The sequence below is a fragment of the Hyperolius riggenbachi genome, chromosome 8 (assembly GCF_040937935.1).
Source record: "Hyperolius riggenbachi isolate aHypRig1 chromosome 8, aHypRig1.pri, whole genome shotgun sequence".
In the NCBI taxonomy this organism is placed as follows: Eukaryota; Metazoa; Chordata; class Amphibia; order Anura; family Hyperoliidae; genus Hyperolius; species Hyperolius riggenbachi.
The window spans coordinates 231,855,430-231,880,906 of NC_090653.1; the positions used below are offsets into that span (position 1 = coordinate 231,855,430).

The 25,477-nt window shown below is 44.8% G+C and overlaps 1 protein-coding gene across 7 annotated transcripts in view; it reads left to right on the forward strand.

Annotated features, from left to right (window-relative positions):
• The window catches only part of CACNA1F (calcium voltage-gated channel subunit alpha1 F), a 349,606-nt gene extending 328,539 nt beyond the window's left edge, over window positions 1–21,067 (forward strand). For all 7 annotated transcript variants that reach the window (XM_068248313.1, XM_068248312.1, XM_068248314.1 and 4 more), the window contains 6 exons: window positions 1,265–1,497; window positions 9,154–9,306; window positions 12,773–12,933; window positions 14,830–14,936; window positions 18,772–19,041; window positions 20,701–21,067. In XM_068248313.1, coding sequence (XP_068104414.1) covers window positions 1,265–1,497; window positions 9,154–9,306; window positions 12,773–12,933; window positions 14,830–14,936; window positions 18,772–19,041; window positions 20,701–20,979 — 1,203 coding nt within the window. In that variant the 3' untranslated portion in view covers window positions 20,980–21,067. The remainder of the gene's footprint in view (window positions 1–1,264; window positions 1,498–9,153; window positions 9,307–12,772; window positions 12,934–14,829; window positions 14,937–18,771; window positions 19,042–20,700) is intronic.
• The last annotated feature ends 4,410 nt before the right edge of the window (window positions 21,068–25,477 follow it).

The following is a 25,477-nucleotide window of genomic DNA, read 5'->3' on the forward strand; positions in this document are numbered from 1 at the left end:
CAGGCAGAAATTAATAACCAGGAGATCATGCAATACAAGTAGTTGCTTAGTCAAAGAATAGTCTAAAGAGCAAGCAAAAGGTTGTACACGGGAAGGCAACAGATAACAAGGATACAGGGCAACATGGAACAGGTACCAATACCAGGAACAGGGAACTCAGGCTAGGACGGCCAGGACACTGGAACAAGGAACTAGCAATGGGTGAATGGTCAGGCCTGACTAAATACTCATGCTGGAAGATCAGGTGACTGTCCAGATCTCCTCCCAGCATCCATCTTTATAAACATACAGTCCCTGGAGGAGTGAGCCCTCTGCTGGAGGGCAGAGAGAAGTTCATGTTGCAAGATCCCTGAGGAGAGCAAGGACATCTGCTGGTGAAATGGAGGACATTCATGCAGACAGTTCATAATGTCACCAGTAGATGCGGATTGTGACACAAACTGAATCAGATCATCCACAAGAGGTCAGCGCTCACAGCACCATAATATCTAGAGAGCACACCTGGTCGCCTCCTCTTATACTGTGATTAAATATATATATCAAGAGTTGGCGCTCAGGTTGTGCATAAAGGCAAGTTGTTAATCAGTAATAATTACAATTCATTCATACCCCCCAAAATTTTTTTTATTAGAGTGTAACCCACACTTATATGTAGACAATGATCACAAAAATGCTCAATAGGATTGCAGATTAATACAATTTAAAAGGTAGTCCCTCAAAGTTCCTATGCGGACATAGATGTTTAAAGTCCATGTACACAGGCCCTAAAGTCCTAAAAACAAGAAAAAAATTATTCTCCGTAGGGCCTTCCAGCAATCAGGATGCTATGTCTCCTAGCTGTGTCTCCTAGCTAAATAGTGAAGTGGAACCTCCACCAACACCCTTTGTGTTCCACTCACCGCTGTCCTAGACCAACCAATGGTCTATATACGCCTTGGGACCGTTCCCGGGTCGTCCCCCACCTCTCCAGCAGTGTAGTACTTCATAGCCCGATATCTCTTCACATAAGTGCAGCCTTCTTGCTCATAACCTCATTGGAACTTTGAGGGACTACTTTTTAAATGTTATTAATCTGCAATCCTATTGAGCATTTTTGTGATCATTGTCTACATATAAGTGTGGGTTACACCCTGGTATCTGTTTAGTCTAATCACATTTTTTGGGTGGGTATGAATGAATTGTAATTATTACTGATCAACAACAACAGAGAATCCCCCGGTCTTTGCTGTCACTGTCTCTCTTATCTCTCAACTTTGTCTTTCAGGTTTCAGAAGAGACAAAACTATGTGAGAGTGCTCCAGGCCTGACCAAAGAACGTCTCTCTTCCTCTGTATTGTCACTTAATAATTCTATTGGAGAACGTGAGGAACAGGCTCCACTTCCCCGTAGATCATCCTTAGTCAACCGATCAGGTGGTGGCTCAAAAGACAGCCTCCTCTTACCACCTCCACCGAGCACCGTGACCAGCGGGAAGAAGAAGCAGTTCGGCTCACGCAGGTGATGGGTGTTGTTACTATGTTTACTATGTTTACACTGCTTTCCACAGCACACATATCTGTATATCTCCCTAAATGTGGGATGTGAACAGCTTTTCAAACTCATGTAACGCTGATCAGCCACGCCATTGAAACCACTGACTGGATGACAATAATTATCTTGCTACAATGGCATCTGTCAAGGGATGATATATACTAGGAAAGGAAGGAAGTGAACAGTTCTTTAATGCAGGGGTTGATCTACCATGAAGCAACCTGAATTACATGATTCAGGCGGCAAAGCCACCAAAGTTTGCTTCAAGCAGCAGAAAGTCTAGAACCGGCTCTGCTTTAGTGTGCTATATTGATACCAGGAAAGATGGGAAGTGTAACTGTTTGAAGAGTGTTGCCAGAGAGGGATCTGGACTCGATCCCTCAGGCCACAATTAAAGCTGAGGTTGTACAGTATCGTATAAGCCAACAATGTGTTTCGTTGCCATGAGGGAGGGTGGAGTGCTGCCAGAGCAGCGCATGAGGGGTGTCACACAGCAGTCAAGGTGAGTGAGCAGAACAATGCTATCCAGCAGGCGGATCACTCGCCGATGTGTTGGGGGGCTGCAGGGGCCGCTGTACACATGCTAGATTTTTGGCAGAGGCAGTCTTTATTGACTGACTTGGCCAAGTTTACCCACCTTATGACTATCTAACGCCGATTGGCGGCCACAAGGTGGCTCCCCCAGGACCGCCTAACGTGGATTGGTTTCAAGTCCTGGGGGAGATTAGTGGGGATTGCGTGTGCGGATGCACGTGCATCCCCACTGAGTTACAGAGCTCCGCTCTGAAAATAACCTGCCACCCGCAATCGTGGCTGGCTGGCTGGCAGGTGGAAAAAAAAAAGTCCGAAAGTGCTTTTACAGCGCTGCGATCTAGTGCAGTGCTGTACAGGGATAGCTCCGTTACTGAGCTGTCCCCAGGAGAGTCTAACAGATCGCTCTCATAGGCTGATGTCAATGAGAGACGATCTCACTGATTGGCTCTTGGGAGGGAGGGTGGGAAACAAAAAAAAACAGACATTTTTATTTTTTTATAAAAAAACAAACAAACACTTAAATTAATTAAAAACAAAACATAGCAGCAGCAATCAGATGCCACTAACAGAAAGCTCTGCTGGTTGCAAGAAAAGGGGGCAAGATTCATTTGTGTGCTAAGTTGTATGGTATATTGTGAAAAATGGCCTGGTCACTAGGGGGGTGTGTAAGCCTGTGGTCCTCAACTGGTTAATCCAGCTTGTGTATGTAGCTCAAGGATAATGGCCTGATGACTGGCTCAGAGCATGGTCAAATAGCTGGTCTTGAAGATGCTTTGAGTTGTGCAGTGGCTATTACCTATCACAAGAAATCCTAAGAAGGAGAACAGTGGACAGGTGACAGCGTCATGGGCATCCAAGCATCATGTGTAAGGGCAGCTCTTTTGGACCTATCTCACAGAAGAGAACAGGCAACAAAGAATAGAATAGGCATCAAAGGCTTCAAATAAGTTTTCTGCATCTATTGTTATGACAGTTAGGACCTGAGTTACTAAAGCATCGCCAGAGATTTCCGAGCATCTCCAGCACCCCGCTGGATCAAGCAATCCTGTACTAGATCAATGATTAGTAATGATTAGAATGAATCATTGTTGAATTGGTGAATCCTGGACGGTCTGTTGCTTCCTGAAGTTCTACCCAATCGTTGATACAAACTTATAATGTGGGTTGTCAAAAGCTGGTAAGCCTCTTTCCTTTTTCTGGGTATCCATGATTGCAGAGCTGTGCCGTGACCACAACATTTACTGTGGTGGAGATATGCCTGCTCTTACTCTTTGCTGAAGACTTGTCTTCTGTTTTTGGATTCTGCACTGATTATATATACAGTAATTTACCTGTTTGTGAACTCTGGACATTGTTCTTATCTCAGTGGCAGCCACTTTGTTTCCTTGGGGCTGATACACATATGCAAACTTATTAACAATTGATGGCTGTTAAAGGACAACTGTAGTAAGAGGTATATGGGAGCTGCCATATTGGTTTCATTTTAACCACCCTGGCGTTCTGATTAAATCGCCAGGGTGGCTGCGGGAGGGTTTTTTTTAAATAAAAAAAAAACTATTTCATGCAGCCAACTGAAAGTTGGCTGCATGAAAGCCCACTAGAGGGCGCTCCGGAGGCGATCTTCCGATCGCCTCCGGCGCCCAGAATAAACAAGGAAGGCCGCAATGAGCGGCCTTCCTTGTTTCGCTTATATCGTCACCATAGCGACGAGCGGAGTGACGTCATCGACGTCAGCCGACGTCCTGACGTCAGCCGCCTCCGATCCAGCCCTTAGCGCTGGCCGGAACTTTTTGTTCCGGCTACGCTGGGCTCAGGCGGCTAGGGGGGCCCTCTTTCGCCGCTGCTCGCGGCGAATCGCCGCAGAGCGGCGGCGATCAGGCAGCACACGCGGCTGGCAAAGTGCCGGCTGCGTGTGCTGCTTTTTATTTCGTTAAAATCGGCCCAGCAGGGCCTGAGCGGCAGCCTCTGGCGGTGTTGGACGAGCTGAGCTCGTCCAGACCGCTCAGCTGGTTAAGCAATACCAGTTGCCTGGCTTTCCTGCTTATCCTCTGCCTCTAACAATTCCAGCCATAGACCCTGAACAAGCATGCAGCAGATCAGGTGTTTCTGACATTATTGTCAGATCTGACAAGATTAGTTGCATGCTTGTTTCTGGTGTGATTCAGACACTACTGCAGCCAAACATATCAGCAGGGCTGCCAGGCAACTGGTATTGTTTTAAAGGAAATAAATATGGCAGTCTCCATATTCTTCTCACTTCAGTTGTCCTTTAAGTAATAAAATATTACAGCCCCCCACTGGGTCATATTACACCCTGTGTTCACAGTTGTTTTTTAAATAAACCTAGGCTGGAGATGTTTGGAAATGTATTAGTAAATGAGGCTCACTGCACAGCCTAGGCAGAATACAAAACAGCACTCAGAACTTGGGCAAGGAGTTTTTGGTCATTTAAATAATATTGAGGGGTAGGGGGTTGAGGGGCGTTTATAGATAACATTTGGGATGAGGGAAACACAGAGGCGTATCTAGAGGGGTGCAGGCATGGCTTGTGTCATGGGCGCCACAGCACCATGGGCCTCATGACTGCCTCCTCCTCCCTCATGCTTCACCACCATACTGAAGGATGCCTCTCAGTCATTTGTACCTGCTCTTATACTGGAGGACATCTCTCACTACCTATACTGGGAGACACCTGCCAAATCTATACTGGGGGGGGGGGTTACTTATACTGAAGGGAACCTCTCATTACCTATACTGAGGGACTACTTATACTGGGGGGATAACTCTTACCACTTATGCTAAAGAAGGCTACTTATACTGGGGAGACATCTCTAACTACATATACTGGGAGGGCAACGTACACATGGGTCTACTTATACTGTGTGAACTACCTCTGGCTACCTATACTAGGGTGCTACCTCTGGTTACTTTTACTTACGGGTTAACTCTAGCAACCTATACTGGGGAAACCTGTATCATTGCAAGAAAAGAAGCTGTTATTATGGGAAAAGGTGGTCTGATGGGGGAGAGGGGGGGCGCAATTTCAGTGTTTGCCATAGGCGCTATGTCACCCAGATACGGCCCTGGTGAAACATTTGTAGATATACCGGTAGTTTGTAGAAGCACACAAGACAAATGAATTACCAGACACATGAATTAGGGAGGTAGTGAATATACTTACCTTTGTCTCTCAAACAGGATTTTTATAATGTTCATTTCAGAAATATGCCTGAAATTGTGTCTGTGAAGGATTTTATTTTGATGCAGTTCTATTTTTGAGCAGCAGAGGGGGAGATTTCTGAATCAAGCTCCAGTAATGTAGTAGATCTATCTCCGTGTATCATCAAGGCTTGCATTGTGCACTTTCTCTCTGTGCAGCACAATTGTGAACTGTCCCCTGAGTGTATTTCATAATAACGTGCAGTATTACATCATGGGAGGCATGTTGCGTCTGGGCACATGTGCCTGGTGTCACCTGTCTGTTATAATTGTAGATGTCATTAACTTCCACCTGATGCTGTTTAGGCTACAAGGTAGGGAGCCAGCATTATTGTTCAGGATGTATGTTGTTACCCATATCAATAATAGGATTATATTTGACTTTTCTTGTATATGACTATTTAGAACTGTCCTATACCATTGTAAAATGTCTGTGCATGGGGTGGGGAGCTGCATGCAGAGGTCACAAGCATGTGATGGAATATGGCCCCTTTTTCCAGTGTAGAAGATAAGCACAGATTTGAAGACACCTTAATTACACCTAAATTACATCTGACGTGAAAGGGATAAGGAGGCTGCCATATCTGTTTCCTTTTAAAGAGAAACCGTAACCAAGAATTGAACTTCATCCCAATCAGCAGTTGATACCCCCTTTCCCATGAAAAATCTTTTCCTTTTCTCAAACAGATCATCAGGGGGCTCTGTATGGCTGATTTTGTGGTGAAACCCCTCCCACAGTGTGATGTCATGACCATGGTCCTGACCTCACACTGTGGGAGCCTTGTTGCATTGTAGAAAATAACAGCTATTTCCAACTGCCAAAAAAGCAAGCAGCATCTCCTTCCAGTGACATTATCTGAATTAAAAGCTGTAGTGTACAGTGATGGATGTGTGTGTGTGTGTTATTATGCAATTACATCGCTCTGACATCTTCTGCAATGAAACAGTCAATAAACAGAGGCAACAACAAAGATAAAATACATAAAAAATTGTTCAAAGGAGGTAATGGTAGACTTGCCTACAAATTGAAGACGCTGTTATTATTATTATTTAGTATTTATAAAAGTGCTGACAGCTTCCACAGCGTTGTACAGAGTAAATACTGTAGTTATGTCTATAACTGTCAGAGAAGTTCCCAGTGCAATTATTATTATCACCTTCATTTGTTGTGCCTTCCATTGTTTCCTGCCAATTTTTGGGGTGGTACCAGTTAGCTTATCAGTATGTTTTTGGTATGTGGTAGCAAACCATAGATTAAATGATTCTCACTGTAATTTGCTATTTCTGTCACCCTAATATTTGTTAATCATTAGAGCGACAGTACATGGTACAAGTAGTGTGTGCTGTTATAAGGAGTGTTAAGGAGAAACAATGTGTAACAAAAAAGCAAGCATTCATCTGTGGTGTAAGGGTACAATGGTAAATCATGTGCACATATTTCACTTGTGGAATACTTGGCTGAGAGAGGCAGAAATCATCATCTCAGCTGATGATTAGCCAGCATGCATAGCCTAGGTTCTTAGCACTTGATACCCATGCCCCAGGGGGGTACCTAATATGGACTGAAGGGTTACTTGAACTTGCAATTGTCAATACATTGTAGTAAGTTTTTAACCCATTAGCAGCTTCTGTAGAGTTATCTCATTTGAGATCAGTGCACTGCGTTTGACCTCAGTTGGCAGAACTCATTGTGCTGTAAATTCTTTGAATGTTTTGATGTCTCTGTGCAAGCAGAGGATATAGAAACTGAAAGCAGAAGTCCTCTGCTACTGTCTCACACTGCCCCCTAGTGACAAGTGGCCATAAATACGCATTACAGCAGTACTAATTAAAAAGAAAATGTAACAAATAAAAAAATAAAAAAGTGCTTGCCTTGAGCACTTGCAAGCCTCTAGATAAAGTGGTTAAAGCATATAAACAAACCAGAATAAGGCCCTGTTCACACAACAGACAAAATCACAGCATTTTTCGGAACAAAGGAAAACGCGAAATAGGACAAGTGAACGCATCCTATGTTAATAATAGGATGCGTTCACATTGTCAATCAGAATGCGATCGCAATGTACGCAATGTACATGGACTGGACTGCAAATGCAAAGTCCCAACCTGCTTTATTTTTCCACAAATGTAATGCGATCATGTCGCTGATGCCGGAAATCGGATGGAATGTAAGCTTATTCCCACCAGGCTGATCGTCACTTAAAAAATGCTCACCTGTCCTGTGGATTTTCAGTTTCACCACCGCTGTTTGGGCCACTGCAGGGGATTGGAGAGCAGAAAAGCATGGGGCACCTCATTGGTCACCTGCTGCAGCAGGGTAAATTCTCATTGGTTCATGTTGATTCACGTTGATTTTTTACAATTCAGCAAGGAAGCCCCATGCTTCCTGGTCTCCATGACGAGCGGCGGACAAACGGGGGTGGTGCGGACAGAGAGAGAAGCAGCAGACGGTACAGCAGATGAGCAGACGGGTGTCAATGCAAATGGAGTGCATGTAAACGGCAGGTTAGGTGAAGGACACCAGTGCATCCTGAGCAGATGCCCAAACCGCACTTTTTCACCATCCTTTGCATTTGGGTCTCAGTGTGAACCAGGCCTATGTGTTCATAGTTTATTAAAAGCATCGCTGAATGTTTAAAAAGCATGTATACACTTACGGAGTACTGCTAAGAAATATATACATTAAGGGGTACTTGCGATGATGTTACCCACAGTAAGGGTGCTACTTGGCCAACACAGTCATTAATAAAGACTACACGCTACTATGATAAAACGCTATATACAAAGCTTGACACTGGGCAATTCATACATTACTGAGTTCATTAAAAAGTACTGCTTTCTTGTTTGGAGAAAACATTTTGAGCTTTCAGGCCCCTTTAGATACATACATAGCTGGATGCAAACTGAAATGAAAAATACGACTTTTAATAGCATTGAATTATGGGATGACTTGCATAGCAATGTTACATGTTTTAAAGTAAAGTGGAATGACACTTTAATGTTAGCTAGTCCCTGAAAGGTGTAGTAAATAACCAAAGATAGCGGACAAGCACCATACCAAAAAATGTATAATAATACTATACTTTTAGTTAATGGGTACAGAATGTGCTATAGGGTAAAGATACATATACTGATAAAGAACAGAAGCAGAAAGTATAATAAAAGAGGACCAGACTGACCAGATTTGTATAAGCAATTCAACAAAAGTTATTGAGTCAAAAAACAAAACCCATAATTAAAATAAAATACCACCAAGAGGTGGTACGCATGATGTCACAAAAATATTATTATAAGCCAAAAAATATATAGACAATACAAGGTCTGTACTGATCCTTTCTTAAAAATACATAGATAACGCACTGACAAAAGACAGTAGTGTATAGTAATGTAACTGCATAAGTGTTGAATATAATAACTGCATAATATGTTCAAATATAATAATTTAAATATAATTAATCACCAATTGTATTATCGTAATATTTGAACCAACACTTATGCAGTTACTATATTGCACTGTGTTTTGGTAGTGCGTTACCTATGTATTTTTAAGAAAGGATCAGTACAGACCTTGTATTTTCTATATACTGTATATTTTTTGGCTTATAATGATATCTGTGTGACACCATGCACACCACCTCTTGGTGGTATTTTAATTGATTTTAATTATGAGTTTTATTTTTTGTCTCAATAAAGTTTGTTGAATTGCTTATACAAATATGGTCAGTCTGGCGCTTTTTTTTATTAGGGTTGCTGCTTCTGTTTTTTTATCAATCCCTGAAAGGTGTAGAAGATACATAATGCAGCGCACAAAGTTCTGTGTTACTAACTCTGTGACTCATAGTTGCTGACGAATGTTGGTATTATTTCCAGGAGGAGCTCGGAGGGAGCCTGTGTACCCCCCACGGTGCTTGAACAGGAGGAAATCGTTACCGAGGATGAGCAAAGATCGAAGACGCCCTCACCTGTATATAACCAATACCGGGAGACTGAGAGGTATAGTCCAATGAATAATGAGGCAGAGAGGTATGGCTATATTAATAATAAGAAAATACAGTATATCTGTGCTGTTAATAAGTACACCTGTGCTATCTTAAAACAGATGATAATTGCACGTGATTTCTCTTGCCCTTAATGAAACACCCATAATTTGTCACTCCAGGGCTGTGGCTGTGGCTTTTTGTCTCTATGAGTCGGGAAATGCAGTGGTGCCTTATGGGTTTTTCATTACAGACAAGACTAAGGAGACCATAAGGAGACTCACTGGCATTCATGTAAATGGGTGGTCATTATCGTTTGATCTTGTCTTACTTCTGCGACCTGCGCTTATTGATTCTGTTGATACTGACCATCCAATTAGAAAAGTACAAATCAATCATCTGATAAAGCAATCATGTGCTTCTCATTACAGAAGAAATTATTCTTGGAATTTTTTTCAAAATAGGGTCCAAATAATGTGTGTATCCAGAGAACCTATTTAGAGCTTCAGGTAATGCAGTACATAATTGTAGCTTAATGAGCTTCAAACATGTGTAAGACCTGGCCAAAGGTTTTCTCATTATTATTGGGCAGGACTGACGTGGCATGCTGAACATCACACAGTCCAAGGGGTCAGGAGATGGCTTTACAAACATTAGAAAATTGTCCAACCATAAGTAGTCAGATTGGTGATGTGCACCCAATATCTTTAAGCAGCTTGGCAACCTCTCATCCTCCTAGCTAATTACGGTATCCCCTCTACTTGAATTGGACACTAATATCTGATCACACAATATTTTCCAATACCCTAAACCTCAGCTACAAGTTATGGTCATGTGAACCTGTTGAAGTGCAACCAGCAAATGGGTCAAAGAGGAAACTAAGGATCTCCTCAGTCGCAAGTGAAGTATGGTCCGGTGTTAGTCGAGGAACAGAAATGCAGACCAACAAACGTTGATTGCAGTGATACCTATAATGACACATGTACATGGTTTATCGCAAGCTTTGGAAACATTACGTTTCTCCTTCAGGCATTATACAGAACTGTATCAGAACTGTACTGTAACACAGCACCTTAATCTCTAGTTATCTGGCTTGCAGTCACTGCCATGTATCCCCTTTTCTTATTTCTCTCTGCTTCAAACACAATGGGGGAATGATAGCTGAGTGAGTTGTGCTCCCCCTTCTGCACTGCGCCCTGAGGCTGGAGCCTCTCCAGCCTATGCCTCGGCCTTGCCCTGGTTCAAACAATATGGTGACCAGCTGAGATCAGGCAAGGAAATATTATGGCAATACAATGAGCAAGACAAGGTCAGGTCAGCCAGTGATAATGTGAAGCAGCTGCTGGTGCACAAAGAGGCAATCAAAGATAAGGCAGACTGGATAAAGGGAATGAGCAGAAGTTAGGGTGAACAGGATACACAATGAAGTTGATGGGAACACAATGTGCCCATCAGGATTAAGTTTAAATTAAAAATCCAAATATAGCCAGAGCAACAGAAACTGTGCTTTGTATTCCGCAAAAATTTCCACAGTGTAGGCAAAGCCAAGAATTATTTTGAGACCGTGAATGGTCCTCTTTGTCAAGATAGGCAATCCACAGTACAACCCGAAACAAGACTAGATATTTGTCACCTGAAACACTGTGATCATCCCCAGGCAGAATCTGAAGTGAGTACAGGTGTCCCCGATAATCTGTTGTTTCAGCAATAATGACCAACCACTGTTGTTAATGTGGTTACCTCTATTGAAGTTCCTGCAGCAAGGTGCCTTCCCTCTCCATAGAACAGAATAGGCAAACAGTGTGTCTGTACTGAAATGTTTCCTAAACCACCTACACCAGTGTTGCACAAAACAATGGTGAACAATCAGACAGAATGTAAAGTGCTTGTGTAGGTGATGCATGCCTGGACGTCACAAAAGGCAAGACACAGAACATTTACATTTTCTCCTGGTGGACTCTTAAGTGCCAGAGCTGCAGCCACTAGGGCACACTCAGTAAGCAGTAGCAGTGTTTTAAGGATTCTTGTACAAGGACACCTTACTGAATAGGTGCTGACTTACTACGCCGGAAGAGCCAAGATTCGAACCCTGGTCTCCTGTGTCAGATCCCTTAACTAGTACACTATCCAGCCAACTCGAAAACGGCCTTATGCAGCATTTATGTAAATTTGCTGTTATTACTCATTTTACGGTACTTGTCTTTTTCATATTTCTGATACACTTTATCTTTCCATTGGAACTAGTATTACTTTCTAAATGATGACATACACTCAACCAGGATCGGGGTTTTCTTTTTCTTCTTATCTTATATAATAAACCCCTGTGTCTCTGCGTCCTGTCCCTGTGTGTGTGTGTCCCTGCTTCCAGAACCCCATTGCATTGTGGGAATTAACAGCTTTTTCCAACTGCCAAGCAAGCAACATCTCACTGTGTCCATATACTTCGGACAGTGGTGGGAGACAGGTGAGCAGGACGCATCGGTATGTGGGTTGCCTGGTTTAGCGGCCGTGGCCTAGCGCCCGTTTTCTAACGGGCGGGCCTTTTTACTAGTTCAGTCATAAAAGAATAAACATGCCTGAAACCTGCTGTTCTGCTTGGAAAATATTAGCAAAAACACACACACTATTGCTGAATAGAGCTAATTAAACATGGGGGTTTCCTCAATGGGAGATAGTCAAAACATAACTTTTAATTGTAATGTTTAAATGTCAAGGGTTATAAGCAATCAACAGGGGTGATTATTAAGGACTAGCATGGTGTAGGAACTTTAAAGTTGACTGATGCTGCACCCCACCTAATTATGCTAGGATATAGATTGTTACACAGCGACCTGAAACTAAACCCAACATGTTTCACCTCAATGACTTCATCAGGGGAAAAATTGAGTGCAAAAGTGCAAGTGCAAAAACAATGGCATGCAATGTCCAGCACTTATATACAGTTAATCACAATGACAGCACTTTGGTCTCAGTCTCTCAGATAAAGGTTATATTTCAGATATACAACATACACACGCGCACACACACACACACACACACCCCACACATACACTACACACACACACACACACACACACACGCACACACACACACACACACACCACACATACACTACACACACACACACACACACACACACACACACACACACACACACACACACACACACACACACACACACACACACTCACACACACACACACACACACACACACACACACACACACACACACACACACTACACATGCACTACACACACTCACACAGACTCTCTTTTATATGTATAAACGTGGCTGAAACCTGCTGTTCTGCTTGGAAGAAAGTGACAAGTTAGAAGCTTTCCACGCTGATTGATATGGCAGGCGATTGCCATAATCAGCTTGCCATTTTGTTATTGGAAAATTAAAGCTGGTCCCTTATAGGTTCTTAGGGGCAAAATGTCTATTTTCTCTCCATGGCTTTTACATACGAGTCCCAGTGTCTGTTATTCTCTCCTCTTTTCTCCCATACAGAAAGCAGCATATGGACGACTGTCTACAGCGCTCAGTGTCTCCTGAAGAGTGGATTAAAATTCAGCCACCACCTGTTCCACCTCCTGCAGCTCCCCCTGCTAATGGCACCCTGGAGGGCAGAGAGGCCCCTCCTCGCAGGAGGCTGCTACCACCTACACCAGGTAAAGCAGATACATTTATATATATGCCATGTCATCAAATCTGAATACAGTTTATGGCAGCATTTAAAGAGGACCTGTAACCCAGGATTGATCTTCATCCAAATCAGTAGTTGATACCCCCTTTCACATGAGAAATCTTTACCTTTTCTCAAGCAGATCATCAGGGGGTCAATGTGGCTTATATTGTGGTGAAACCCCTCCCACAGTATGATGTCATGACCATGGTCCTGACAGTTTGCTGTCTGTGAACCGTGTTGCATTGTGTGAAAAAAACTGCATTTTCCAACTGCCAAGCAAGCAATATTTCCCTCTGTGCATAGATCTCTCAGTAACGACCATTCCGTACAGATCACCTGGCAGAATTAAAGATGTCATCACCAGTGATACATTTCAGAATGTAGATCAGGGAGTAAAAAGATTTTACAATGGGCAAACGCTGACTAAATAACCAATGAATGAATATTGCAAACATTAAGCAATTTTATTTGTTATGTTATTTTTGCTACAGTTCCTCTGTAAGTCTGGGGCACATCCTCAGATTTTAGACTAAATAGACATGAAATGGCTCGTAGCCAATTAGAGCAAATGAACGCTAACAGTGACTGAGAATTATGGCCTTATCTGGCCTGGTAGATGGCTCACAACAGAAACATGTGGCTGTGTTATGGAGGACATCAGTCTCTAGCGCTACCGCAAATGCAAATACTAAATGGTGTTATTCAATGCGTTTACAAGAGAAAAGCAGTAAGAAGGACATTAGCACTAAACAAAAAGGTGACGGTGGATACCGGGGCGGGGGTAGCTGGAGGCATGGTTGGCCATGCATCTGCCTCAACCTCTGGGCATTTTTTAAAACAGGAGGACCCCTAGAAGGCCTTACATCTGATTCTATACCAGCTAATTTTGGGCTCTAGTTAGCAAGTTAGACCTGCATTACCATAAGCAGTTTCTGGGATGCAAATGTGGTTGTTGTCATGGGTGGAGTCAAATGTTATTTAGAGCATTTTATTTAGATGCATTTATGTGCCTCCTTACCCCATTCAGATAGCTAGATGTGTCCCCCTTTAAATAGCCAAATGTGCGCCTCTTTAGATAGCCAGATGTGCCACCCCCTTCCCTGTCTGCATAGCCAGATGTGTCCCCCTTTGGATAGCCTTTGTCTGCTGCTAATGCCTCTGCACTCCTCTGGAGAAAGAGGGAGAGAAGCAGAGGCACTCCAGGTAGCCTGCAAGCCACCTGCACATGGGAGTGCAACGGCCATACTGAGCGCCCTCACAGTGCTGCGCCCAGGGACATCTGTCCCCCCTTGCCCACCCATAGCTATGCCTCTGATGCTGGCAGCGAACCTGAACTCAGCAGCCTCTCTGCTCTAAAAGATATGCAATAGCACAATAACCTTTAAACAAAAACATTTTTTTTTGTTACAGCTGATACAAATATATGGAAGCAGACATATTGTTAACATCCTGTGCTTTCAAATTACCATGGCAGTCATGTGACACAGGGGAGAGATCAAATTACAACTTGTGATTAGACACAAATGAGGGGTAATTAAACAGGCTAAACGCTCTACATACATACAGGCTGCATTTCTCTATGTTTTCCTTCTGTCCTGTGCTAGAGTTCAGCTCCACTTTTACTGGGTTACCTTTTGCCATAGCAGATTGCACGAGCAGCACAAACCACAAGCTGTGCCCATTGGTGCACAAATACTGTGCCATCCCATACACCCTTTTAGTAAGCAATTTCCATATGTCATGCTAAGAAGTATCATAAACTGCACAGTCCTTGTTCACAAACTGAAACACACTCAACAATGGGGTATTTCTGACTTTGGAAGTTTTGGATGACAGTAATAATATTGCTGAATCGTGTCCTGTATTATTATCTCTGCAGGAAGTAAATCTGCATTCAGCATTCAGTGCCTGAAAAGACAGGAAAGCTGTGACGATATCCCTATTCCCGGAACGTACCACCAAAACGCACCCCCCGGACGATCCAGAGTAATGATTATTCTGTGTTTTTTCTCTGTACTGTATGTTGTGTTCAGCCATTTGTGTGATCATGTTATGCTTTCCTTATTCTGTTAAAGAGAATCTGTATTGTTAAAATCGCACAAAAGTAAACATACCAGTGCATTAGGGGACATCTCCTATTACCCTCTGTCACAATTTCGCTGCTCCCCGCCGCATTAAAAGTGGTTAAAAACAGTTTTAAAAAGTTTGTTTGTAAACAAACAAAATGGCCACCAAAACAGGAAGTAGGTTGATGTACAGTATGTCCACACATAGAAAATACATCCATACACAAGCAGGATGTATACAGCATTCCTTTTGAATCTCAAGAGATCATTTGTGTGTTTCTTTCCCCCATGCACTGAAGTTTCAGGCTGCTCTTTTCTTCCTGCAAACAGCTTTGCCCTTGTTTGTAATTCCTCAGTATGTGAAAGCCCAGCCAGCTCAGAGGACGATGTATCCAGCTTGTAAAAGATAAGAGAGAAGAGAGAAGCTGCTCTAATCTAAATAACACACAGGCAGTGTGCATATAGGGGCCTGGAAGGGTGAGTTCATAGCAGAACCACAACACTGAAGAACTTGGCAGCCTTCCAGACACAGGCGACAAGTCTGACAGGGGAAAGATACATTGATTTATTACAGAGACAGTGATAGTATAAAGTGCTGCAGTTAGCCAGAACACATTAGAATAGCTTTTGGAACTTGTAGGATGATAAAAAACAGGATGCAATTTTTGTTACGGAGTCTCTTTAAATGCTATACTTGCATGAGGTTCACAATATGGAGTTCGGTAACAATAAAACAGGCCCTTTACACAGGGCTGCTGAATACTGAATTGCATCCGGCAATTGTATATTATTTGTCCAGGGTACACAGCGTGTAATTTTGTGTACATTTAAATTTGCCGCTGACAAATTTCGGAGCAGAGTGAAGCAAAAAGACGGCTCATGCTACGCCTTCTGAAAGTCCAGGGTGACGTTAATGCTATTCCGACTCAGTGTTATAGCAACTGAGGGCAGGGAGAGAAATAATTCACGCACCGGCTATTGCCGACGGCCTTATTACCTCATTCGCTTGCCGGACTTTACTCATTACAGCCTATGGTGGCGCCCAAGTGCTCGGCGCAGCTCTGCACTGTGATTAGTTGCCTCTGCAATTTTCACTTCAGATCCTATGCAAGCAAGTGATCAGATTGATATTCAGATCTGACATAGATTGGAAATAGAAGAAAGCTAGCGTATACACGTATGCAATTTTTATTCAAATTCCGATCAGATTTCCATGATTTTTCTGATTGCATGTCCTTTCAGTTAATTTTCTTTCGATATCCACACAAAAGGATAGCCAGTATTTTGATCGCTATTTTCTCTTCACACTTTGTGGTACACCAGACGACAGCGCTAAGAAGATTTCCAGTAGATTTCATGCTGAATAGCGTACTGGTAATGCTATTGCCTTTGATGTGTGATTTGAGCCTTTGACCAGGGGTCGAATTCCTGGCTCAAGCCAGTACGTAAAACAGTAAAGCGTCTTCGGGCAAGGCTCCCTAATGATCCTGGTCACCTGTGGAGCATGCCCTAAGTAGCTGCAGCTCTGGCGCTTTTGAGTTTACCAGGAGAAAAGTGCAATATAAATGCTCTGTCTTGTTTTGAGATCGTTCAGATCTTGTCTTGAGATCTATTAAGCCCCATCTACACGATACAATTTTTTGTGCGATTCGACTTGATTAATCGATTCGACTCAATCCGACATGTCCGATCGTGATTCGATTCGAATTCAATTTGCCATTGTTTTGCAATGGCAAATCGAATCTCGATCGGACATGTCGGATTAAATCGAATCGATGAATCGAGTCGCACAAAAAATTGTATCGTGTAGATGGGGCTTTATGCTGGGCATACACGGGTCGATAATTCTTATTAATCGAGCCGCTGATGGCTTGATTGATAATTTCCGACATGTCCGATCACTGCGCGGATCGATTCCCCGCTCAATACCCGCAGGCGGACAATAGCGGAAATCGAGCGGAAGATAAAGAAGTACCCACGGGTGCGAGCGGGAGTCGAGCCAGGCGGCAGCGGGGAAGCCGGATCTAACCGTGTATTCCCAGCATTAGACATTGTTGGGCAGTGTGCAGTCAGGCAATAGATCCCACTCTCTGTTTAGAGAGGGATTTATCTATTGGTTGATTTGGCCCTACCTGGAGAGATGTATGGCAAGTTTAAAGGGAACCTAAACTGAGAAGGATATGGATTTTTCCTTTTAAAATAATACCAGTTGCCTAACTCTCCTGCTGATCCTGTGTCTCTAATGCCATTAGCCACAGCCCCTGAACAAGCATGGAGATCAGGTACTCTGACTGAAGTCAGACTGGATTACTGCATGCTTATTTCAGGTGTGTGATTCAGCTACTACTGCTGCCAAAGAGATCAGCAAGACTGCCAGGCAACTGGTATTGTTTAAAAGGAAAACATCCATATACCGATCAGTTTAAGGTGCGTATACACGCACTATGGCCGCCAAACAGCTGACAGTAGCGCGTGCGTACGCATTGTCGGTGAACTGATAAGGCTGTTTCTGAACGATCCGCTGAGTGGTGCCAGCGTAAGTAATCTATCAGTACTCTAATCTCATAGTCCAGCTGTCACAAGCTGACCTGCTTTGTTTCGGTCACCAGGTCTTTTATGAGACAAGGAAGGCTCCAGTTCAGATTAAAGTCCACACCCAGCCAGACTACCAATGGCAAGATTTTTATAATGGACTAATGACTTAGCCCGTTTAAAAACGGGCTAGGTCTGTCACTATACCGCCGCGCCCATGCCGCTCGCTGCGCGAACGCGCTGGCCCCCGTGACGCCCGCTGCGCGCACACACGCCCGCCCCTTCTGGTCCCGTCCTCCGTCTCTCGGCACTGTCGGCAGTGTCCCTGCGTCTTGTCCCTGCACATGCGCAGTGCTAAAAAGCACTGACACGGGGACAAAAATGGACGCAGAGACACTTGCCAATTATATATAGAGACAGTGGATTTGTCAACCCCCTATAGCTGTGTTAGTGATGATAAGCACTTTCTGCCAGGCACAACCTGGCTGTTCTGCTGTCCACTAGGCTCCAAGCCAAGTAGGAACACAACTACCAATCAGGCATTTGAGAAGATCTGACTACTTAATGGAAGGTAATCAGACAACTGACTACAGAGACACTTTGGGTTATATTTTCTGGAGAGCGTTACAGAGGACAATCGCTAACTGTGCTTCAGGGGTGCTTCCAGTCAATGTCACTGTCACAGTCTACAGTCAACTTTTAGGGAAAAGCCAGTTAGCCTAGTTGTGAACATTTTAGGTTATTGCTTGAGGTACAAATGATGTACAGACAAGTTGCTTGGCAGTTACTGCGCAACCTTCTTCTGTTCCAAAGAGAGGGAAGGAGTAGAACAAGCAGAAGGTACCTTCCTGCAGGGACAACAAGAGCCTAGCAATGGCAGTTAATTATAAGTGATCCACCCTGACAGATAATAATGTCTTATGACACCTATATTAACACTAGATGTTACCAAAGAGGGCCATGATCATCTCATTCCACATGATTCTAGTGTGTGTACATAGCTTTCTAGTATTTTTTTCTGGGATGTGGGAGGAAACCAAAGCACCTGGGGAATCCCACATTTATCATGTATTTCTCACATTTATAATGTACATTCCCTACTTATTTATTGTACAGATATGTGTAATATGTTGGCACTTACAGTATACCGTATATGAAGAATAATAAGTATTAATATCACTATTAGTGGAAATCAAACTTTTATCCTTCTTTCTTCTTCAAAGCTTTATGGAAGTTCAGATTCTTGGCAAAGATCCAACTACCCAACCGGTGTCTCTCATTCTTGGGCCAACCCTCCTAAACGTGGTCGTCTGCTGTATGCCCCACTTATCCTGGTGGAAGAGGACAGCAGCCTGCCCACCATCCCCTGCGCTCACTGGTATACAGAGGAGGAAGGCAAGAGTCCTTACTGCACCTACACCCAACTTCATGTGCCTGCGCAGAGCCAGAGACTAACTGAGAAGAGGGGGAGCGCAGACAGCCTGGTGGAGGCAGTAAGTAGCCACACTTACCCTATTGTCTGGCTTATTTATACCTCTGAGGACTAGAATTTCCCTCTGTCATTTACTTTGCATGAATATCCTAAAGCAGACCTGAACTCTTGCACAACACACAGTGAAAAGTCTTAATTCCACATATAGTTTCTTAAGAAATTCACTGCTGTGTCTTCTGTGTTTGATTAGCTAGACCAAAGTGGCCAATTAGACCTTATCAGTAGTTGTGAATCAGATAAGTGAGCAGTGCTGTGGCTGTCTGCTCATACATAAACACTGAGGATTAACACTTTCAGTGCTCCCATTATTTTCCCTAAAGGTTATCATGCTGTGGCTAATCTTTTAGAACAGAGAGAAAGTTCTGAGTTTAGTTCCACTTGAAAGTACAATTGCAATGATATGCATTAAAGCAATATGCAAATTTAGTCCTGAGAATACTGAACAATTTAGTGCTGAGAATGTCAGCAGGAAGTCTCCCCATGGCGTGAGGAAGTTCCTCCCTTTTGGTCTTTGGTCCTTTTATATGATGGATGAATTTAATTATACTAAAATGACTTTACTGACCATTAGGTAAGCTCTGCTCACTTCATTCACGTCCACTCTACTTTATTAGATCTTCTCCGATCTCACTAATTGCTGAACATTAAGACATGCAGTTTTCTCTGAAAGTAATCTCCGATCGTATTTTTACCTTAAATACTCATGTATAAGCCTAATTTTTTCAGCACAGAAAATGTGCTGAAAAGTTACCCCCTCGGCTTATATGCAAGTCAGTGGAGCAGAACAGATGGTGGAGCAGGTTTTGTTACTGGCAGAGGAGTGTAAGGATCCTGCTCTTGCCAGCTGGCTTCCTGCTGTGGCTATGCCCCCCATTCACTGCATTATGGCGTAAAGAATGCTCAAGAGTACCTGTGTCTCCTAGCTTGTGGAGCAGAACGTGCAAGCAGCATTGTCAGCTGTTCAGTGATAGGGGATTCTTCTTGTGTGGCAGAAGCTGTTTTTCATATCTAAGACGCCATCTAGTGGCGTCTTGAGACACAGCTGTATCATCCTTGGAGCACATCTGGCTATGGGGAGGGGGGCTGACTTTTACTGGGGGCACATCTGGCTACTGTGGAGGGGGGCTATACTGGGAAGGGGGCTTATACGTGAGTCAATCACTTTTTCCTGATTTCTTGGGGGGGGGGGGGGGAGTAAGTGCCTCGGCTTATACGCGGGTCGGCTTATATGCAAGTATATGGTATATTGCACAGGTGAAGTGTGGTTAAAAAGGGAATCAGAGGAGAGAGTGATATGGAGGCTGCCATATATTTTTCCTTTAAAACAATGCAAGTTACCTGGCTGCCCCATGATCTTGTGCCGCTAATACTTTTAGCCAAAGATCCTGAACAAGCATGCAGAACAGGTGCTCTGACTGAAGACTAACTGGATTAGCTACATGCTTGTTTCAGGGTTGTGACTCAGACACTACTGATGCCAGAAGATCAGCAGGGCTGCCAGGCAAGTGATATTGTTTAAAAGGAAATCAATATGGCAGGTTCCACATACCCCTAGCTATGGTCAGCCATGCAATATTTATACATTATTGTTTTTAGCCCTCTGAGTTGAGAGTAATAAAATATGCTGTGTTTAATCATTCTAATTATCCCCCCTACACAGGTCCTGATATCGGAAGGCCTGGGGCTCTATGCACGAGACCCGAAGTTTGTGGCATTTGCTAAAAGGGAGATTGCGGACGCCTGTCACATGACCATTGATGAGATGGAGAGTGCAGCCAGTGACCTTCTGAGTCAGAGTCGGAAAGGCAGCTGGGCCGGAAGCTCGAGTGGCCGAGAAGACGCAGCTGGACAGGGAATTTTCTACAGCGATGAAGAGTCAGTCCACTGTAGAGACGAGGAAGAGCTGCGAGACGAGATGGCGTGCGTCTCCTCATTCTGACACTCTATTCCTTCTGAGAGGGAGTCTAGCCAAAGTAACTCTTATTTTATTAGCAACTATACAAATACAGGCAACCAGCATTACCGGACACTGGTCTGCCTAACTGCTCCAAACAGAGCATACAAAACAGGATAGATGCATCTATACCCTTCTGTGGCTGAGAGCTGGGGCGTAACTACTGGAGAGCAGCCCTGGGAAAGCGGGGGGGGGGGGGGAGCTGTAAAGGGCTCCAACTACTACTACACTCCCTCAGATGAAGGGATCATTCTTCCTATCAGTTGGTTTTGTGGCTACACATGTTATGGGTGAGTAGATCAAGCCCACACTTGTTTTATGACCCTTGTAAGATGGGCCCCCTGGCTGTGTGGCTAACCAGTGGTAGGCAAGGGAAAGGGAGTGAACATTAGTGGGGCCCCTTCAACGTTTTGCTGTGGACCCCATGATTTGTAGTTACACCTTTGGCTGAGTGGGGAAGGTTTTGGAACTTTTGTAAGATTAGGCGTTGCCCGTAATGCTTGTATATGTGCTTGAAGTCACAGGCCCCGATAACCCATTATTTTTTAGTACAGGTACATTATGGTGGGAAGGGCTAGGTTACAGTAACCCATTTATTTGCTTAGAGTGCTAAATTTGTGAGAAGAGTCATTGCTATAGACACAGCTGCCACTGCAATCAGTGCACTGGGTAAAGACTTTGGCCTCAATTTACTATGCATTACTGCATTTGGTAACAGCTGATTTTACCGAACATGTAGTCAACTGTCAATTCAATAAGGCTGTTACCGCATGGAAAAGTAAAATTACCGACTAGTGAGCTAAATCCCTCAAGAAATGTCAGTTCACAAAGATGAGAGCATGTGGTAAAACAAGTCAAAATGTTTGGTATTTATCTCCAGCCTGGAGCTGTCGGTAAAGAGCAATCAGTATGTGATAAAATGTTACAGGAAAAGAACCCAGCCAATAGGAGGAGCCATCCTGGCTAACTCATCACTCCTTTGGTGCCGATACACTGCCGAGCAGGACATCATTAAGTAACCAGCAGGCAGTCTCTTTCCTGAGCAGCTGGATGGCTGGTGGGAGGCAGGAGGGGGGAGAAGGAGGCCATTCTCATCTCACTGGTCCTGGCTGATGAGGATGCGCTGGGGGTTGGGGATTGCTGCAGGGCCAAGGTCATGGCTGCTGGCAAGAATCCGGGGTGAATGCGGGGGCTGCTGCCTGCCAGGTGCTGTGCTGTCTCCTCACATCAATGCGTCAGCAGCTCTGATTCTACTGTGTGCTCCTGACTGATCTACCCTGAGCTGTTGAGACAACACAAGTGTAGCACGGAGTGGGATGGCAGAGGCTGCACTGCTGCACTAGAGCAGTGTTTCTCAACTTTTTCGACCCAAGTATCCCCTACCGCAATACAGTTCCAGCCAAGTACCCACCCACGTGTATATATATATAGATAGATAGATAGATAGATATAGATATACACACGCGCGCACACACACACACTTTCTATATATATATATATATATATATATATATATATATATATATATATATATACCGCATATATACTGCACCGCAGGTATAGGTGCCCTCTGAACCCCCCAGGTGCCCCCTGAACCCCCCACCTATAGATAGGTAGCCAGGTATAGGTGCCCGCCCCAGTATAGGTGCCCTCAGTATAGCTAGGTATAGGTGCCCCCAGTATAGCCAGGCATGGGTTGGCGCCCACAGTATATATAGGTATAGGTGTCCTCATTATAGCTAGGCATGGGTGCCCCCCAGTATAGCCAGGCATGGGTGCCCCCCAGTATAGCCAGTTATGGGTGCCCTTAGTACGGTCTGGCATGGATGCCCCCAGTATAGCTAGGTATAGGTGCCCCCAGTATAGCCAGTCATGGGTGCCCTTAGTACAGCCTGGCATGGATGCCCCCAGTATAGCTAGGCATGGGTGCCTACAGTTTAGTCAGGCATGTGTGCCCAAAGTATAGCCAGTAGGGGATGCAGCGCAAAACGGGAGAGCATGCCCACACATAACAGCGGGGAGGGGGGTCCACTCCCCCCCTCCCTCACCTTGGACTCCCCCGTCAGTGCTTCCCCCTCCGACACGCATTAATAGCAGACAGTGGTGGTGGCATGGTAAAAGGAACGCACACTTACTTCTGCGTTCCATGCCGGAGGTCCGATCTTCTCTGAGCCTGACACTACTTCCTGATAAACCGGAAGTAGCGTCATCGCTGAGAGAGAAGGACCTCTGGCGTGGAACGCAGAAGTAAGTCCACGTTCCTTTTACCATGCCGCCGCTGCTATTAATGCGTGTCGGAGGGGGAAGCGCTGACGGGGGAGTCCAAGGTGAGGGTGGGGGGGAGTGGACCCCCCTCCCCGCCGCTATGTGTGGGCATGCTCACCCGTTTTGCGCTGCATCCCCTCCTGGCTGCGTACCCCCTGCTATGGTCTCCCTAGGGGGTACGCGAACCGCATGTTGAGAAACACTGCACTAGAGGAAGGTACCGGCTGTTGCACTGACAGTGCTGCTCTGATACGTGACTGTGAAAAGGCAGAACAGAGCCCAGTAGCCGGCAGCCCCCTGCACTCACCCCGGATTCTTGCCAGCAGCCATGGCCTTGACCCGGCCGTGATCCTGACCCCTAGAGCATCCTAAACAGTCAGAACTGACGAGTTGCAAACCCCCTTCATCCCTTTCCCCTTCCTGCCTCCCACCAGCCGTCCAGTTGCTGCTCAATAAGGAGGCTGACTTTCCATACAGATTCAGACTTTATTCAGAAAATTTCCGAAGTGCCGCATTTGGTAAAAGTTTAGTTAATCTAAAAATAAATGCGGTATTCATTTTTTTTTTTGCTGAACGGCCTTTAGTAAAATGAGGCCTTTGTCACCTCTTCAGTTCTGTGATTCTACTGCCTCAGCTCCATTTCTCCTTTGAAGTCAATGTAAGATCTGTCAGCGAAGTAAACTGAGAAAAATAATCTAGAAAGCTGTCAGTCTCTCTATTCCTGGCATTGATTGCAGTGAGAGTTGTGTTAGTCACAGGCACTCTACATCTTTCAATACCTTGCTTTATGAAGCCTGTCCTTCACTACACGCTATACAAAGTGTGCCCAAACTGCTTCATATGGAAGCACTTCTGAATGCTGTGAAGTTCAATTAACTTGATTGCGTTTCTTGAACAGGAATGTAAAGCTGATAAAAAATAAAAAACACAAGATGATATTAAAGTAATACAGATGGTATTATATGACTGTGACAGTAACTGACCTATGTCTGATTTCTGATTCTAAAGCTCCTGGCTCATGGTTATTGACCAAATGTCATTCTAATTTTAAGGAGGCGGGTCTGCTGCACATAACTTAGAGGAGGCGGGTCTGATGCACATAACTTAAAGGTGGCAGGTCTGCTGTACTCAACTTAGAGGAGGCAAGTCTGCTGCACTCAATGTAGAGGAGGCAGGTCTGCCACCCACAAAATAAAGGAGGCAGGTCTGCCGCACACAACTTAGAGGAGGCAGGTCTGCCGCACACAACTTAGAGGAGGCAGGTCTGCCGCACATAACTTAGAGGTGGCAGGTCTGCCGCACACAACTTGGAGGAGGCAGGTCTGCCGCACATAACTTAGAGGAGGCAGGTCTGCCGCACACAACTTAGAGGAGGCAGGTCTGCCGCACACAACTTAGAGGAGGCAGGTCTGCCCTACACAACTTGGACGAGGCAGGTCTGCCGCACACAACTTAGAGGAGGCAGGTCTGCCGCACACAACTTAGAGGAGGCAGGTCTGCCGCACACAACTTAGAGGAGGCAGGTCTGCCGCACACAACTTAGAGGAGGCAGGTCTGCCGCACACAACTTAGAGGAAGCAGGTCGGCTGCACACAACTTAGAGGAGGCAGGCCTGCCGCACACAACTTAGAGAAGGCAGGCCTGCCGCACACAACTTAGAGAAGGCAGGTCTGCCGCACACAACTTAGAGGAGGCAGGTCTGCAGCACACAACTTAGAGGAGGCAGGTCTGCCGCACACAACTTAGAGGAGGTAGGTCTGTCGCACACAACTTAGAGGAGGCAAGTCTGCTGCACTCAATGTAGAGGAGGCAGGTCTGCCACCCACAAAATAAAGGAGGCAGGTCTGCCGCACATAACTTAGAAGAGGCAGGTCTGCCGCACACAACTTAGAGGAGGCAGGTCTGCCGCACATAACTTAGAGGTGGCAGGTCTGCTGCACACAACTTGGAGGAGGCAGGTCTGCCGCACATAACTTAGAGGAGGCAGGTCTGCCGCACACAACTTAGAGGAGGCAGGTCTGCCGCACACAACTTAGAGGAGGCAGGTCTGCCGCACACAACTTAGAGGAGGCAGGTCTGCCGCACACAACTTAGAGGAGGCAGGTCTGCCGCACACAACTTAGAGGAGGCAGGTCTGCCCTACACAACTTAGAGGAGGCAGGTCTGCCCTACACAACTTGGACGAGGCAGGTCTGCCGCACACAACTTAGAGGAGGCA